The following is a 15814-nucleotide window of genomic DNA, read 5'->3' on the forward strand; positions in this document are numbered from 1 at the left end:
CAGCCTGGATGCAAACCCCTGCCATTCTGGACTCGGGAAATCACATGGCTCTGCCAACCTAATCCTGACCTGCAGCAGCACCTGCTAGTCCAGCTTTCTGCCACCCTTTACTGAGACCCACGTAAAACTGCGTGACACTAGAACAGAAATAGGTCCCAGAATGAAAAGAGCGAAGTATTGAGGGGTTTGTTTTGCCTTGTACACGTCTACCCACATGAGGGTGTGATGGTGTTGTCATTCACTTCTCCACCAAGGCACCATGCAGGCCTCTGCCCCAAACTTCGGGAGTCATTGTTGCAACCACATTCGCTGGTTCAGGCGCCTGAGTTACTGTGAGTGGGTAGCTGAAAAACTAAGACACAACCAATCCCAGAGGATGGCATGTGCGCCATGCTCTGAATACAGGGTTGCATTATCATCATGCGCAGCGTGACCTAGACTTCTGCAGCTGCTGGGACTGAACCTGAATGGTTCAAAGCCTACAGTGTAAACAAGAAGTGAGGGACACTAGTCAAGAACAGATAGCATGGCTGTGCTTGATTTAGGTGTCAATCCTGTAAATGACTCTACACTGGCAGACCTCTGGGGCCTGCGCAGAGTCACATGGGGCTCAGAGATTCCACCCCTGGTGGTTAGTTATTTGACTGCTGTTAAAGCACTGTAATGAGCTTTATGAGCTGTAATGAGCCATAGACAGTAATTTACAAGCAGTGACTGACTCAGTAAGTTGATAGAGCTGCACACTTTACCCATTGAACTGATCCAGCGGGACAGGAAGGCTCGAAACCACAAACACCACAGCTCTCAACTGAACCCTGAGCGGGGAGGAGAAAAACAAACACATTTCACTTTCTCTGTCCATTACAGGCCTGCTTGCAACACAGGGTGGTGAGCTCACCCTGCCCGACATCCAAGCCTGTCAATAATCCTGATTTGCTTTCACAGGCTGCAGCACATTGTAGCACTACACAGACTGCACATCCGAGTGGGTGTTGGGCACTTTATTATTTATAAGAGCCTAAGCACTCACCCTGAGCTCAACGGAGAGGAAATCATCACAGCGGGACCCCAGGTTCGGGGGCTCCAACAGCTGATCAATGCCATAGGCAATGCCCCCATCAAACTCCATGTGCCTCTGGACAATCTTGGCATTGCCATTGTCCACTAAGAGCTCCCCCTGCAAGGAAAAGGAGGAAAAGAGAATGATTTGCTCAGCTATAACGCATCTGCCAGGTCTTATTCATTATAAGCAGGGCAGAGAGGGTGAAATGCAGCTCCCAGCTCGCACAAAGCACAGGCACTTAGGACTTTTTGTGGGGAACCAAGCCGGGTGCAATTCATTCCCTAAGGTGGGCAGGCTGCCCCTTTGCAAGGTATTAAATCCCTGTAAGTGCTGATCCTCTGTGTTGGTCTATTTGGGCCCTGCCTGTGGTGCACAAGAGATGGACACATTTCCTGGCCACTCTACCCATTCCCATAGTGCCTGTGCAAATCCACCCTGGGGCTTAAGTTTGGAGAACCTTGCACAGATATACATGTAATTCATCCTAAACGATTAAGTCCCACGTCCCATGCACATGCTCTGTCCTGAGTATTTGGGATGGGGGGAGGGGATAAATTCTTGCACAGAATCTCCCATCTGAGGATCAAATTGATCTACCTCAATTAATTAAATGCCCTGTGTAAGAGAGTAAGATTGCACCCATTTTTAATAATGGGAAGCAGACACAGAGTGGTTAAGAGATCTGATCAGGGCTACACAGAGCGAGTCAGCAGCAGAGCCAGGATTAAGAGGGAGTAAAAAAATGTATTTTGTTTTCTACAAAAAATATTAATTGAAAACATTCATAGATTTTGGGAGGGTTCAGATGTTGAAAAACAACCAACATCAATTTTTCTATAAAAGCTTGAAAAAATAGATGAAAATGGATATTTTCATGCAAAATTTCCATTTGGACAAAAAAAACATTTTTTGTTGAAAAGAAAATGTTGACATTTTTTTTGACTGGAGCTAATTAAGAGCCAGAACCTTTGGCTCCCAGTTCCACTTGTTTAACTATTATGCCCCTTGCATTTGAGAAACAATGAGTCAATAAATGCTTCCCATAAGCCCAGAAGAGGCGAAACCCAGCAGTGAAACTTTTACAAAAGCTGGAAGAACTTACTTATCAGAAACCAAGGTTCAATAGATTCATAGAATTTAAGGCCAGAAAAGACCATTCTATCATCTAATCTGACCTTGTGTACACACAGGCTAGATATCTTATCGCTGACTAAAGTATGCCTTCCAGAAAGCATCCAGTCTTGATCTGGGGACATCAGGGAATGCAGAATTCATCACTCCCCTTGTGAGTTTGTTGCAGTGATTAATTATCCTCACTATTAAAAAACTGTGCCTTATATCTAATTTAAATATGTCTGGCTTCAGCATCCAGCCACTGGTTCTTGTTATGCCTTTCTCCACAAGATTAAAAGCTCTTTAGTGCTCATATTTTTCTCTCCATGGAGACAGTTATACACTGTAATCAAGCCACCTCTATGACTTCTTGTGCATAAACTAAACAGATTGAGTTCTTTAGCTTCCCTTATCAATTTTCTATACTTCACAACTTCTATTTTATACTAATTATTATCTAAGTCCCCCCTTTTCCATTTGTCATATATATATTTTTATTTCTAACTGCTGCCTTCACGTCCCCACTAATCCAAGATATGCTTTTAACCAAAATTGTCTTCTTTCTTGATTGAGCAATTGTGGTTTTTTGGCCCTCTCTTCTTAAAACACTTCCTATTTTCATTTACATTTTTCTGTCTAAATTTAGCTCACCATTACCTGTTCTGTATAAAACAGCATTAACTCTCCAAGGTTTCTGAAACATCAGCTTAATAAAAAATATCCCTTCTGTTACCCCTAGTACATTGCAGTTGCTTGAGCGCGCACACATGCACTGTACACTTAGTACCTACTCACCATTCAATTACAACCCACATGAATAACTGTGTGGGTCTTTGCCTCCCTCTAGTGGCTAAGCCAGGTAAAGAGGTTTATAAGTGTGTTACTGTCTCCCAGTCAGAAGAACTGATCCTTTAGCTCAGAAAGTTGACACTCATGTTTTTTAGATGAGGAGAACCCAAGTTTAATTCTTGCAGGTGACCCTTTCTGTAGGAGCAGTCACAACTCAACTGCTTCAATATATCATTTCCACAAAAAATATAAAACCAAGACTCTGTTACTTACGACATTGTTCTTGCTGCAGCTAAACGAGATGGTGGATCCATGCATGGTCCTTACAGAGGCAATGTGTGGCAGGTTACCAGCTACAATCTGAAGACAGATAGAAGTAACAAACTGATTCCCTGCTGGAACTACTTAATTATCATCAGTTTGGATTTGAACCCTTCAGTGGTTATTAAGTGGTTCACAAACCAACCCTCATTTCCTTCAGCTGTATTTGTTATCCTGAAGTATCTGGTCAAATAGCTCAGAGGAATAATTTTCACACTACAGGCTGTTTGCAAACCTCACTTCGCCTATTTGTGTCATGCCTATTTATGACTCTGATGCCAGAGTCAGTATTTGTTTCTGCTACCAGGCTGGATGACATTTTTAAAACAGGATAACTTTTTTTTGGGGGGGGGGGGATGAATCCATACAGCTTTTAGGAGTCACAGGCATTTTCCTCAATGCCTGGCGGATGTCTAAATACTGGCCAATGAGGAACGAGGTCACTCATTGTGATGAACTGAATTTGGCACCTTCTAAATGAAAATGTGTGTGAATACCCTAATACAGGATCAGAGGGGGAGCCATGTTAGTCTGGATCTGTAAAAGCGGCAAAGAGTCCTGTGGCACCTTATAGACTAACAGACATATTGGAGCATAAACTTTCATGGGTGAATACCCACTTCGTCAGATGCATGAGTGGAAATATCCGGAGGCAGGTATAAATATGCAGGCAAGAATCAGGCTAGGGATAACGAGGTTAGTTCAATCAAGGCCCTCTTCTAGCAGTTGAGGTGTGAACACCAAGGGAGGAGAAACTGCTTTTGTAGCTGGCTAGCCATTCACAGTCTTTGTTTAATCCTGAGCTGATGGTGTCAAATTTGCAAATGAACTGAAGCTCAGCAGTTTCTCTTTGAACTCTGATCCTGAAGTTTTTTTGCTGCAGGAGGGCTACCTTTAAATCTGCTATTGTGTGTCCAGGGAGGTTGAAGTGTTCTCCTACAGGGTTTTTGTATATTGCCATTCCTAATATCTGATTTGTGTCCATTTATCCTTTTACGTAGGGACTGTCCAGTTTGGCCGATGTACAGAGCAGAGGGGCACTGCTGGCACATGATGGCGTATATCACATTGGTGGACGTGCAGGTGAACGAACCTGTGATGGTGTGGCTGATCTGGTTAGGTCCTGTGATGGTGTCGCTGGTGTAGATATGTGGGCAGAGTTGGTATTGAGGTTTGTTGCAGGATTGGTTCCTGAGTTAGAGTTACTATGGTGCAGTGTGTAGTTGCTGGTGAGAATATTCTTCAGGTTGGCGGGTTGTCTGTGGGCGAGGACTGGCCTGCCTCCCAAGGCCTGTGAAAGTGAGGGATCGTTGTCCAGGATGGGTTGTAGATCACTGATGATGCGTTGGAGAGGTTTTAGCTGAGGACTGTATGTGATGGCCAGTGGAGTTCTGTTGGTTTCTTTCTTGGGCTTGTCTTGCAGCAGGAGGCTTCTGGGTACACGTCTGGCTCTGTTGATCTGCTTCCTTATTTCCTCGTGTGGGTATCGTAGTTTTAGGAATGCTTGGTGAAGATCTTGCAGGTGTTGGTCTCTGTCTGAGGGGTTGGAACAAACGCGGTTGTACCTCAGCGCTTGGCTGTAGACAGTGGATCGTGTGGTGTGTCCGGGATGGAAGCTGGAGGCATGAAGGTAGGCATAGCGGTCGGTAGGTTTTCGGTATAGGGTGGTGTTAACGTGACCATCACTTATTTGCACCGTGGTGTCTAGGAAGTGGACCTGCTGTGTAGATTGGTCCAGGCTGAGGTTGATGGTGGGGTAGAAGCTGTTGAAATAGTGGTGGAATTCTTCCAGGGTTTCCTTCCAATGGGTCCAGATGATGAAGATGTCATCAGTGTAACGTAGGTAGAGAAGGGGCGTGAGTGGACAAGAGCGCTTTAACATCCCTGCCCCTTTTGCCACGCCCCAGGCTGCTACTGCCGCAGCAGCTGGAGTCCCGGGCCCTTTAAATCACCGCTTGAGCCCCGGGCAGTGCGGGTGGGCTGGCGGGGGATGCTGACTACCCCAGCCCCGCCCCTCCCACCTGAGGCCCTGCCTATTCCAGGGGGCAAAGCTGCCCCCCGCCCCTGTACCGGTAAGAGAAATTTTACTTTCACCCCTGAGTACTTGGCTGATATAAAAATAAATTTAGGTGGCTTGAGCCTTTTACCTTCGTGTCCCTAATCATGTGCATTTTGAGATAGGCTGCCAGCTTGTCCCTGTGGTCTTTACTATACAACCACGTTTGCATCTTCTCAGGCAGGGTGTTAAACACAGCATCAGTAGGCCACAGCATGGTGAAGGGTCTGTGAGCAGAGTTGTTAACCAGAGATAGCAGTTCTGCTTCCTGTACAGAGACACAAGACCAGATGGAAACAACAAATACATGCTGTGCCTGCATGAAGGACCCACATAGCCCAGAACTAGAGAGTATTGCTAGAGAGTTCAAACCATTTACCTGGAGTAGTTTGCTGTAGATTTTGTAGCCATATGATTCTGCCACCTCAGTGATGCTTTGCTAGAAAAATAATAAAAATTAAATAAAACCATTACAAAATGTGAGAGCTTGTTTCTCTTACCAGAGTTCCTGATAAATGAGAAAATTCACTCAATTCTTAGAGCCAAGACTTTGCATTTGCTGACTCTGAGGACTGCTATGACAGGCTGATTAAACAAGGTGGCGGTCAATTTCTGCTCTGGAGTAGTGATTTAATATAGGTAAATAGCAGTGGGTCTGAGTAACTCATTCTACGCATTTGAGCGGACACTGGGACAGGTCAATATTAACTCCCATAATTCTAGATGAGAGTCTCTCCTACTTCCCAAGAGAATGTCTGCATTTCAAAAGTAATTGTCTGGGCATTACAAGACACAGGGTGCCATGTCTGAACATAATATGGCCCAGAACGCCATGGGTTACTAGAGTGATACATAAAGAGTGTGCCCCCAGCACGATAGCAAACACTAAATGCAGATCCCTGAGTTAGCAGATGGGCAAAGCTGACTGAATCATCCCTGGTGTAACTCCATTAACTTCAGTGGCATTACACCAGGCATGAATTTGGCACCATGTGTGTTAGAATTTGGTAACAAAGGGGCTGCTCTGCCAACCAATGGCAACATGACTTTTTGACTGCTCCTGTCTGACATACAGAGCTGGATGTTTAAAACCTGCAATGTAAAGCCCAGTGAAGACCGTCCCAAGTATGCAAGAGAGGCTTTAGTTAACCTGCTTTGAGTCATACAGTGTGATCTTTATCCAGTGATGCAAAGGGCAATCTGGGCACACCTTTACCTGTCAGGTTTGTCCTATCACAGGCCTGCATGGATAGACCCTAGCTTCCTCACCACCCACTACACACGTCCACTTGCACCATAAGCACAGCTAGCTCCACAATTTAACCTCTTTATACTTAAACCACCCCATGTACTACAGATAAATGGAATTCCTAGAGTACAGTAACCTGTGCCTAAGAAATATAAAGAAGTGTTACTCATTCACTACACTAGCATTCATTCTGGGGTTGGGGAAAACTCTCAGGGTGATGATCACTCATTAAAATGGTATTGTTTCAGACATACCTGTGCTAGGTGGGAAGAAATGTTCAGACTCTGCAAATCAGCAGGGATTAAAATCTTGTCAATGATATGGATCACCCCATTCTTGCCAACAATGTCACTGGTGATGATCATTGCCTCCTCATTTAGATGCACACTATTCTGCAGAAGAAGGGACAATACAGTGAATGCAGATTTCCAGTAATATGTGACCTCCCACTTTAGACCACGCTATAGCTCACCTGCAGAACGCTTTGGGATCCTTCTAGATGAAAGGTGCTAGCTCACAGGTATTTTTAGTAAAAGTCATGGACAGGTCATGGGCAATAAACAAATATTCACAGCCTGTGACCTGTCCATGACTTATATTAAAAATACCTGTGGTTAAATCTTGGGGTGGGGATTGGCGGGAGAACTTAGGGGCCACCGCTGCCCGGAGCCATGGACCTCGGCTGCTCCTGGACGGCTGCTGGGGGCCACCAGAGCAGTGGCTGGTGTGGCTATCCCCGAAGCTGCTCCAGCAGCGGCTGATGTGACCGTCCCAGGGCCTACCTGAGCAGCTGGTTCCAGAGTCAGCCACATTGGCCCCTGTAGAAGTCACGGAGGTCATGGAAAGTCATGGAATCTGTGACAGACACGGTGCCCTAATCATGACTGACAACTACCTCTTTCACCACAATCCTTATTTTGTGTCCTGACAAAGCAGTGATGGACTTGTGCGTCTCCAGTTCGCTGGCCAGCAGTTTCCGACAACTCACTATGTGATAGCGAAGCAAATCTTTGATGAGGCTTTTGTTCTTCCATTCACTGAACTAAAGGAAGGAAATTGGTATACGATAGACTACCATGTCAGGACATTTCTGGAAATGATTAATTTAGCCAATGACTAAAATGACAGGGAATATTATGAGTTTTTTGCTCTACCAACCCTTAACCATCATTCCTTGCTGAAAGCCAAGTCCCAATCCAATACACGTAAAATGGATCACAGGTAGCTGAATTATGGAGTTCTATTCCAAAGAGGCTCCAAGTCACTTCAGATGATGGGAGTAAGAGCAAAGTTCAAGTCACTGGCTCAAGGAGAAAAAGTAACCTTGGCCTCAAACTGTCAGCATCCAGGTTGGCCACATTCTGAAGGCCAAAACCCCAGGCTTACTTTGGGGAGATCCAGATCTGGGTTTTGCACAGGTCCCTTTCCCTGTAATGGACTAAAACAACCCCCCATGTATGAACAACCCTGACCTTTGAGACCATTTGTTTCTGAGCTTTGAGGCTTGTGGACAGGGCCCCATGTCCATACCACTGCAGTACAGCAGAATGCAAATTAAACAGAAACAAAACCAAAACCAACCCAACCAAAACAACCAACAGAGAGGTTTATTGAAAGAAGTATGAAAACAAACAATACCATGGGATATTAAATTCCATGTATTTTCCTTTGCCCCAAAATTTTTGCAGGTCTGGAGATATTTGTATTAACAGTGCAGAACTGCACAGTACCAGTTGTCAGGGGTTGTGGTGAAGCAGGAGATTTTGATTGTCCTTGTTACGTTTCAGAATTAACACTCCCTCGGACACAAAAGGGGATGCAATTCACCCCCCTCAGAGCTATCACTCCATGCTGTCTGCAGATTCAAGTAGACATCAGTGTCTCTGTTTATACACAGCTCATGTTTTTAAAGGTTTTCTTGGTAACCACAAAAGTTAGACAATTAATTAATTTTCCAATGAAAGCTTATATTCTGAAACACAAAAATGAAGTAAGGGGTGGATTCCTCTACGCCAGAATTGGGGTCATGTGTAGTTCTAAAGCTAATGGTATTGTGATGCCAGAACAGGAGAGAATCCAGCCTGGCTGGCAAGATGGTTAGTGCACCTCCTAGTGGAGGGTTCTGTTATACCAGAGGCCACATTACAAGTATGCTATTGGCTTGAACAGGAGCAGAGACTGAGGAAGAACTCAATGAGCACCTCAGGATTTGAATACAGTTAAAAACTTGGGGTGCTTTTGACCTCGAGTCAATTAAATTAATCTAAGGAAACAGAACTTTGTCTGAGAGGAAATCATCACAGCCTGACCACACCGAATAACTGACAAAGCTAGGGAGTCAGAAAAGGGTCCGAAAGCAGGAGCTGCTTACCGTTGTACTGTTTTGTATTGAATCTGCATGTGGAACAAAGACGGTGAAAGGCCCCTCCCCACTTAACTCCTTGATTTTGAAGGCCTAAAGCACACAGAGAGCACCAGGAACAAAAACAAAGCAAAACAGAAACCAAACACAATTCTCATTAGTCGGAGCTTTTCAAGAAAACATCTGGCAATTTTATACTTTTAGACAATAATTACTGCTTGCCACCAACCAGTAACTGCTTAAAGAACTCGGATGCTGCTTCGCTTCTCAGGAGCTCCTAAAATAAATCAGAACAGCGAATGTTAACGGTGAGTCTCTATTTAAACCTCTTGGGGTTTGATGCAAAGAAAACCCTTCCCATCAGCTCACTAAACTGACCTTGCCACTGACCTCCAGGGTGCTCTCCCTACCTCATAGACACTCAGGTCCTTTGACTACACTAAGCTTGTTTTCCTAGTATTTCCCACGCTTGCTACAGCCAGGGTTTTGAGAAGCGTTAGACAACACAGGGGTTAAAATGCTGGTAGACAACCTGCACTGGGACCTTACCCACTGCTACCACCTATCCATAGTAGCAGGGGTGGGAAATTTTAGGGGAAAAGCCTAATGTAGACACCCCCTTCATAGGAGTTAACTCAGGGGTTTTACCTGGCCTAGCATTTGGGCCACGTCTTTTCTTCCAGAATTGCCCATTGAGCAGCCACACACATCCACACTGTGTTAGCCTGTTTGTGCCAACAGCATGGATATCTCCAGCTACAGCCAGCAAGAGACACACAAGACTTGAGCAGGGCACATAGTCCCTTGTCATAACAACTGTAATTAATACTAGGAGTTAACATGGCAAACGTGTAAAGAGCTCTTCCCCCGTAGATCTACTATAGGCACCACTGTTGAAACGGAAAGGTTCAGTGACTTGCCCAAAGTCACACAATGAGTCGGGACAGAGCTGGGAACAGAACCCAGGCCTCCCTGACAACCAGTCTGGTGACATGCTCCTTGACTGCCTTGAGCCCCTGCCTTTCAAACTAGTTATGCTCTCCCAGTTCCACCAGCCCGAAGAACCAGATGTGACTCCTGAAAAACACTCTTTATTTGTCCCCTGAACACACTGGTGCTGGAAGTCACACCCACCCATGGAACCCCAAGAGCCACTTTCACAGGGACACTTTTCAGAGTGCAGCTGCATTTTACTGCTATCTTCCTGGGAACGGTTCCTCTTGTTTCAGCTTTCTCCTGGTTAGCAGGGATGCCTGGCCAGGATTAAATGTACTTCTAACCTTCTGGGTCTTTCATACATTTCCCTCAGCTGAATTTCCAAATATTTCCAGGTCACAAGAGTTCAGTATCCTGCTTATTTCCTGGTGTGCTGCTTCAGAAAAGGAAGTAGTTCACCCAGACTAGTGCCCGTTCAAACACAATCCTAGCTGAATGCACTTTACTTACCTGATACACATTGCCTCTGCAAGTGAACCCATCTCCAACATGGCCCCAACCACAGGAGCAGTTTCGAGTCCCAGGTCCAGTGTACTTGCAGAAACCAAATCTACTACAGCCTCCATTATTCTGGCAGGAAAAATAAGATCATCCCAATTAGTCACACAGCTAGCGGTCTGAAGGTTTATTTACCAGTTAGCAGTTGGACACCCACTCTTCATGCCTGTTCCTGACTTAAGACATTGGGTTTTGCCCCCTAGTGCCATGCACTCCTGTTGAAACTCAATATTTTATTAGTCTTTTTTCCTCAAGTTTTCTTCCACCCTGCTGGCAAACACTGCTCTGAGACAGATAACTACACCAGACCAAACAGAGGAAAAGCCATTCAAATAAGACAGCTCTGAAGAATTTAGTGAAGAAGAAAAATAATGGTTTACAGTGGCTGTTTCAGCTGAAGTAAAGTAATGAAATAGCATAGCAGGTATTTGTTTTAAGATTTCTACATGGGGCAGCTTAGCCATCTAAGAACTAGACTTGGAAGGCCTAGACTGCATGAAACCGCAGTTCCGCTCAGTTCAGCTCTTCTGCTTTCTGAAGTAGATATATGGAGTACCAGAGAGACAAGGTGGGGGAGGTAATATGGAGTACCATACACTTAACTGTGGGGTTGTGTGAGACTAGGCTTCTTTCCCAGCCTGCTCTAAAAGCTCAGTCCATATGTTATGTGGAGCCCTAAACTCTCCCCTCCCTTGGGTTTGGTTTTATTAAAAAAGAAATTAAAAATAAGTTCAAATGAAAGTTTCTCCTGATGTTTGGCAGCTCCTAGGATTCCCCTCTCAGGACTGCTCAGCCCACACACTAGATCATGTCTCCCCAGTGCCTCTCTGACTTTCCTTATATGTGGCTGGGTTAATGAGTCATCTGCACTGGTAATTCAACAAAAGCTCATTTAACACTCTCCCAGCAAAATCAACACCTGGATGGAATGTGTCAGATAAAAACTGACAGCCTATTACAGAGGATTAGAGCAGAACTAGTTGAACATGAAAGATGCAAGTTTCTCCACCAATAGGTCTCAAACCTGACACAGAGTTCCACCTCCAGGAGTGAGAGGGGAGCTTGCTTTCTCTGTTGAGGCTGCCAATAAGAGTGATGGTTTCATGCAAGTTGCGATGTTGTTTGTTTTTCTCTGGACCGTGGAAACTTACATGCACTAGAAATTGGATCAACATTAGTAACCCATTCCAGTGGCCAAGCAGCTTGTCTAGTAGAAAGGAAGCAATGAATCAGAGAAGTGCAGTAGGGCATTAGTGTGCATATTAAAAGCATAACATGACAAGTTAGATCATTCTGAACTGCTGCATTCTGGATAACTTTGAATAACTCTGCCTATTAATGGTTTGCATGAAGGAAAGCTTAAGGGTTTAGTCCTTTGACAGTAGTAAGAGGAAAATGCAGACAAACCTCACTGCAAAGATTGATGGGGACACATTGTTTCACACCATCTCCACTGTAGCCAGGAAGACAGTTACAAGCAACCTGTGGAAGGAAAAACAAAGCTATTTTGTAGAGCTAAAAACAATAATGAAAATGTACAAGTACTCAAGCAGGAGAAAGGGGTGAGAAGAGAAAGAGCATATTTCACATAATAGTTTGAGGGCGCACCCTGTTCATTCATTAATAACCAGGTCGTGATTATTATGAAATCACCTAAGAAAATTCCCCAGCCTTTGGCCAACAGACTTTATATAGGCCAATATGCAATTAGCAGCTCTCAGACATGGAGTCCCCTCTAGTTAGCAGTTAGTTACGAGTAGATCCTTCTATATGAAAGGGAAGAGATGCAAAATCTTAGTAGAAAAGATTCACAAGGGAAAGATTACCAGTGACCCCAAAGGAGAATGACACATGAACTCAGCTGAGAAAAGGATTTGCTTACCAGATTTGGGCCTGTTTTAGTGCACTCTGCATAGCTGTGGCAATTCCCATTGCGCTCTAGACAGCCATCGATTTCTGCATCAAGGGAGCAGATCCATGTCAACACAGCAGAAACCGAAAGTGGGAGGGGACCAGTGAGTGAAAAACATGACAGAGGAATAGCAAACAGAGCTCTCTCCAGCTGGAGATACAGCTGCACAGAGGCAACTCATCACACCAGTAACCATGAGAGTTTAGTGATGGGGAAACCACAAAGTTCCACTCATCACTTCCTCTTGGTCTTGAAAATGTGGTTTAGAGCATGTGGTGGGGAACAAGGAACTCCTGAGTTCTAATCCAAGGTCTGACCTCGACTTGCCACATGGCTTGCCTATGTGTCTCAGTCTCCCTGACTCTAAAATAGAGCAATAATCCTTGCAAGTCTGTAAAGTGGTATCAAGTTGTGCAGTGACATAAGTGCTGACTACCAGCATTAACACTTCTCCAGTTTTAACCAACTCTAGACTTGCTTTTATAACTTTCTCACAAGTTGTGATGCTCCTAAAGATATGTGGACCTTTGGCATTAGGGTCTGGCTCACCGTATCAGCATGATTTCATCTCCTTGCAAAGTATTGTTGTCAAAACGTGGATCAGAGCACTCACTCACCCTGGCACAGAGTCCCATCTCCAGCATAGCCTTCCTTACAAGAACAAGTATTCTCTCCAGCAGAGACATTAGTACACGTTGCATATATGGAGCAACCGCCATTATCAATCACACATGGATTTATTTCTGTGACCAAAAACAACAAAGGAAAAGATTTGGGGGGATACATATGGAGTATGGTATATCCAAGCCCAGTGGATGACATCGCAAAGATGGTGTTTTGCAAGTAATGAACTTCATGCAATTTTCCTCAGGCTCAGAGAAAGAAGATATTGCTTCTAAGAGCTGAAGCTATATTTCTGGGCTTTAAAGTGTCTCTTATTTCCAGACAGACTTTGTTTTAACAAAAATTATTAAACCATTTTCAATCAAAGATTGTTTTTGATGCAGGAAAAGCTCCTTTATAGACACAGATGACTAATAAAGATGCTCCCGAGGCTGATGCTGAAGATGAGCTATCAAATTAATCGGTATAAGAATTTGATTAGCTAACACCCGACTGCTCTGAAGTACTTGCTGTGTGAATAGCCACAAGCTATGCCAGAAAAAAAGCAGCATGCCTGATTAAAATAAAGCTTTTTGGTCTGTACAGCGACTCTGGTGAAATCAATACCAAAGGCGAGCTATTACATTTACTGGCACTGTAACTTGATTGGCTTGGAATTTATTGCTTAAAGTGCCTAATCTTTGCATAATTAAAAACGGTCAGAAAAAGCAATGTGATTCTGTTAGAACATTATACTTTAAATCTTTTTTTTTTTATATCTAGTCGATTTCAACCCCATGGTGTCTTGAGTTGGGATTGTTTTTTTGGAGAAGGGGGAGAAGGTTAATAAATGTGTTTGTCCTAGAGAGTTTTGTTTCAATAGTATTTATTGAGCAAGGCTGCATTTTCATGAAATGGTCAAATAATAGACTAAAATTCTAGACAATCTAAGAAGGTACATTCTGTGGACCTGATCCATCACTGCAATCTGTTGAGTGTCTGGAACTATTCTAGAAATAATTCAGCCAATTCCCATGCCATTCCCTTTATCCACTTGAGCAACAGGAACAGTTCCCTCTCTGGTCTAGACACATCAGAAGGGTTGCATTAGGGTCCCATCCAGGAAACCCTCCGTACAGAAGTCAATAGGAGGTTCTGCACTTTGGGGCAACAGGGTTTTGGTGATCCTGCGCTGGGTAATGTCTTAGCATGCATTCAATACCTTGCAACGCTTTTACAAACTAAAACCAGAATCTTACAGCTGTGAAAACAAGAAAACTTGTGCGATCGGTCATTTGTGTAGCCTGTGCTGGCACTCGAGCGCACTTGGAACCATGGCATGTGTGTTGGAAATACCTGAGCAGTATGTTCCATTCCCAGTGTATCCAGCAGAGCAGGAGCAAGTAGGCAGGGAATCTACAGAGCCATTAATGCAACTGAAATGACCAAGGAAGAGAATGAACAACGACATTCTCGCCTTAATCTTATACCTGGTGATAGACTTCAACATTACAGAATGCTAATTATAGCTACTATGGCAGCTAGATACTATGGTAAGAGGTGAGTTGGATATAATATGAGAAACAAAATCAAGCGGTTAAGCTTTTCTTTACAATGCCAAAAACTGATCTAAATACTTCATGCACAGGGTAACAGCTGCAAGGGACAGTTATCAAGAAGAGAGCACTATGCTTAGTGCATGAAGCACACTGGGACTGTGAACACCATTCTGTACATCTGTAGATGCTGGAGCTGCATTAAAGAAGGTTGCCCTATTCCATTCCATCTTCAGGGACAGAATGAAAATATAAGGGACTGGATAGCTCAGCTGACTGGCGATAGGCTATGGAGCCCTTTCTCTCTAAGTCACTGTTTTTAACTTGGCCCAGGTCAGCAGGGATGGAAGGTCATTACTATCGGATGTCTTTCTGGTGCATATGTGAAGTGAGTTGGCTTTAGCCCTGTTCCTAGCAAGCCAGTGAGTCTCCATCTCAAAAACACTGCTCTACTAGGCACTGCTTATCCTTACTGTCAGCAATATCAGCAGAGAGGCCAAGGACTGACCGAGCATGGAGACTGGGAGACCTTTTTACTCCTAGAGGTGGCCCCTCCAGGTCACTATAGAGGCTCCTTAATAGGACAGTGGGTTGCCAGTGGGGGAAGCTCGCATTGCTGCTGTCTTACCTGGGCCTGTTCAGTCTAGCACCTGTCACCTGTACTTAAATGCTCACTGAATACGTACAACGCCCCCATTCCCCAACCCTAAAGTGTCTTCTAGTTAATACTGTTAAGCCTACTTAATGTTAGCACCAATTGCCACATTTTAACATTGTGTATGTCATCCAGTAACCAGCCAGACCCTGCTCAGAGCTCAGCAGAGTGCCAGCATTTTTCAGTTCTTAATTTCAACCCGCCTGCTTGTCTCATTTCTAGAAGGGGGATGTAATCTGAAATTAATGTGCCTGCAAATTAAGCATGATTCAGCTTAGGCACAGTCTGCCTTCAGTCTCCACACCACAGACTGTGTTTGGGAAGGGTTCGTACACACACACACACACACTCACTCCTCCAGAGAAAGAATAGGGGCTTTAAACACAAGATGAGTTCAAAGGGTGGAATAAATAATTATGCAGGTATATTAATTAATATATAGTGTTCAGTTCCCCACACCAACCTTCCATGTTTTCACAAACAAAGTCAAGTCCACGTAAAACAGCCACAAACACACTGTTTTATGTCCTTGGCACCAAGGTTGTACTTACTTGGCCATCAGGTGGCAAGTGTTATTACACAAATCAATCCCAATTCCTGCAAGAGAAGACAGGAACGCCACTTCACTTTCCAGCCTACTA

The 15814-nt window shown here is 44.2% G+C and overlaps 1 protein-coding gene across 4 annotated transcripts in view; it reads right to left on the bottom strand.

Annotated features, from left to right (window-relative positions):
- Nucleotides 1-15814, bottom strand: part of STAB1 (stabilin 1) — a 100555-nt gene that overhangs the window by 17590 nt on the left and 67151 nt on the right. For all 4 annotated transcript variants that reach the window (XM_073352441.1, XM_073352442.1, XM_073352440.1 and 1 more), the window contains 15 exons: nt 15725-15770; nt 14319-14398; nt 12977-13102; nt 12330-12403; nt 11855-11929; nt 10400-10519; nt 9183-9230; nt 8963-9046; nt 7487-7633; nt 6846-6983; nt 5722-5781; nt 5434-5610; nt 3239-3325; nt 1031-1177; nt 750-815 (listed from right to left, as the gene is read on the bottom strand). In XM_073352441.1, coding sequence (XP_073208542.1) covers nt 750-815; nt 1031-1177; nt 3239-3325; nt 5434-5610; nt 5722-5781; nt 6846-6983; nt 7487-7633; nt 8963-9046; nt 9183-9230; nt 10400-10519; nt 11855-11929; nt 12330-12403; nt 12977-13102; nt 14319-14398; nt 15725-15770 — 1475 coding nt within the window. The remainder of the gene's footprint in view (nt 1-749; nt 816-1030; nt 1178-3238; nt 3326-5433; nt 5611-5721; nt 5782-6845; nt 6984-7486; nt 7634-8962; nt 9047-9182; nt 9231-10399; nt 10520-11854; nt 11930-12329; nt 12404-12976; nt 13103-14318; nt 14399-15724; nt 15771-15814) is intronic.

The sequence above is a fragment of the Lepidochelys kempii genome, chromosome 7 (genome assembly GCF_965140265.1).
Source record: "Lepidochelys kempii isolate rLepKem1 chromosome 7, rLepKem1.hap2, whole genome shotgun sequence".
In the NCBI taxonomy this organism is placed as follows: domain Eukaryota; kingdom Metazoa; phylum Chordata; order Testudines; family Cheloniidae; genus Lepidochelys; species Lepidochelys kempii.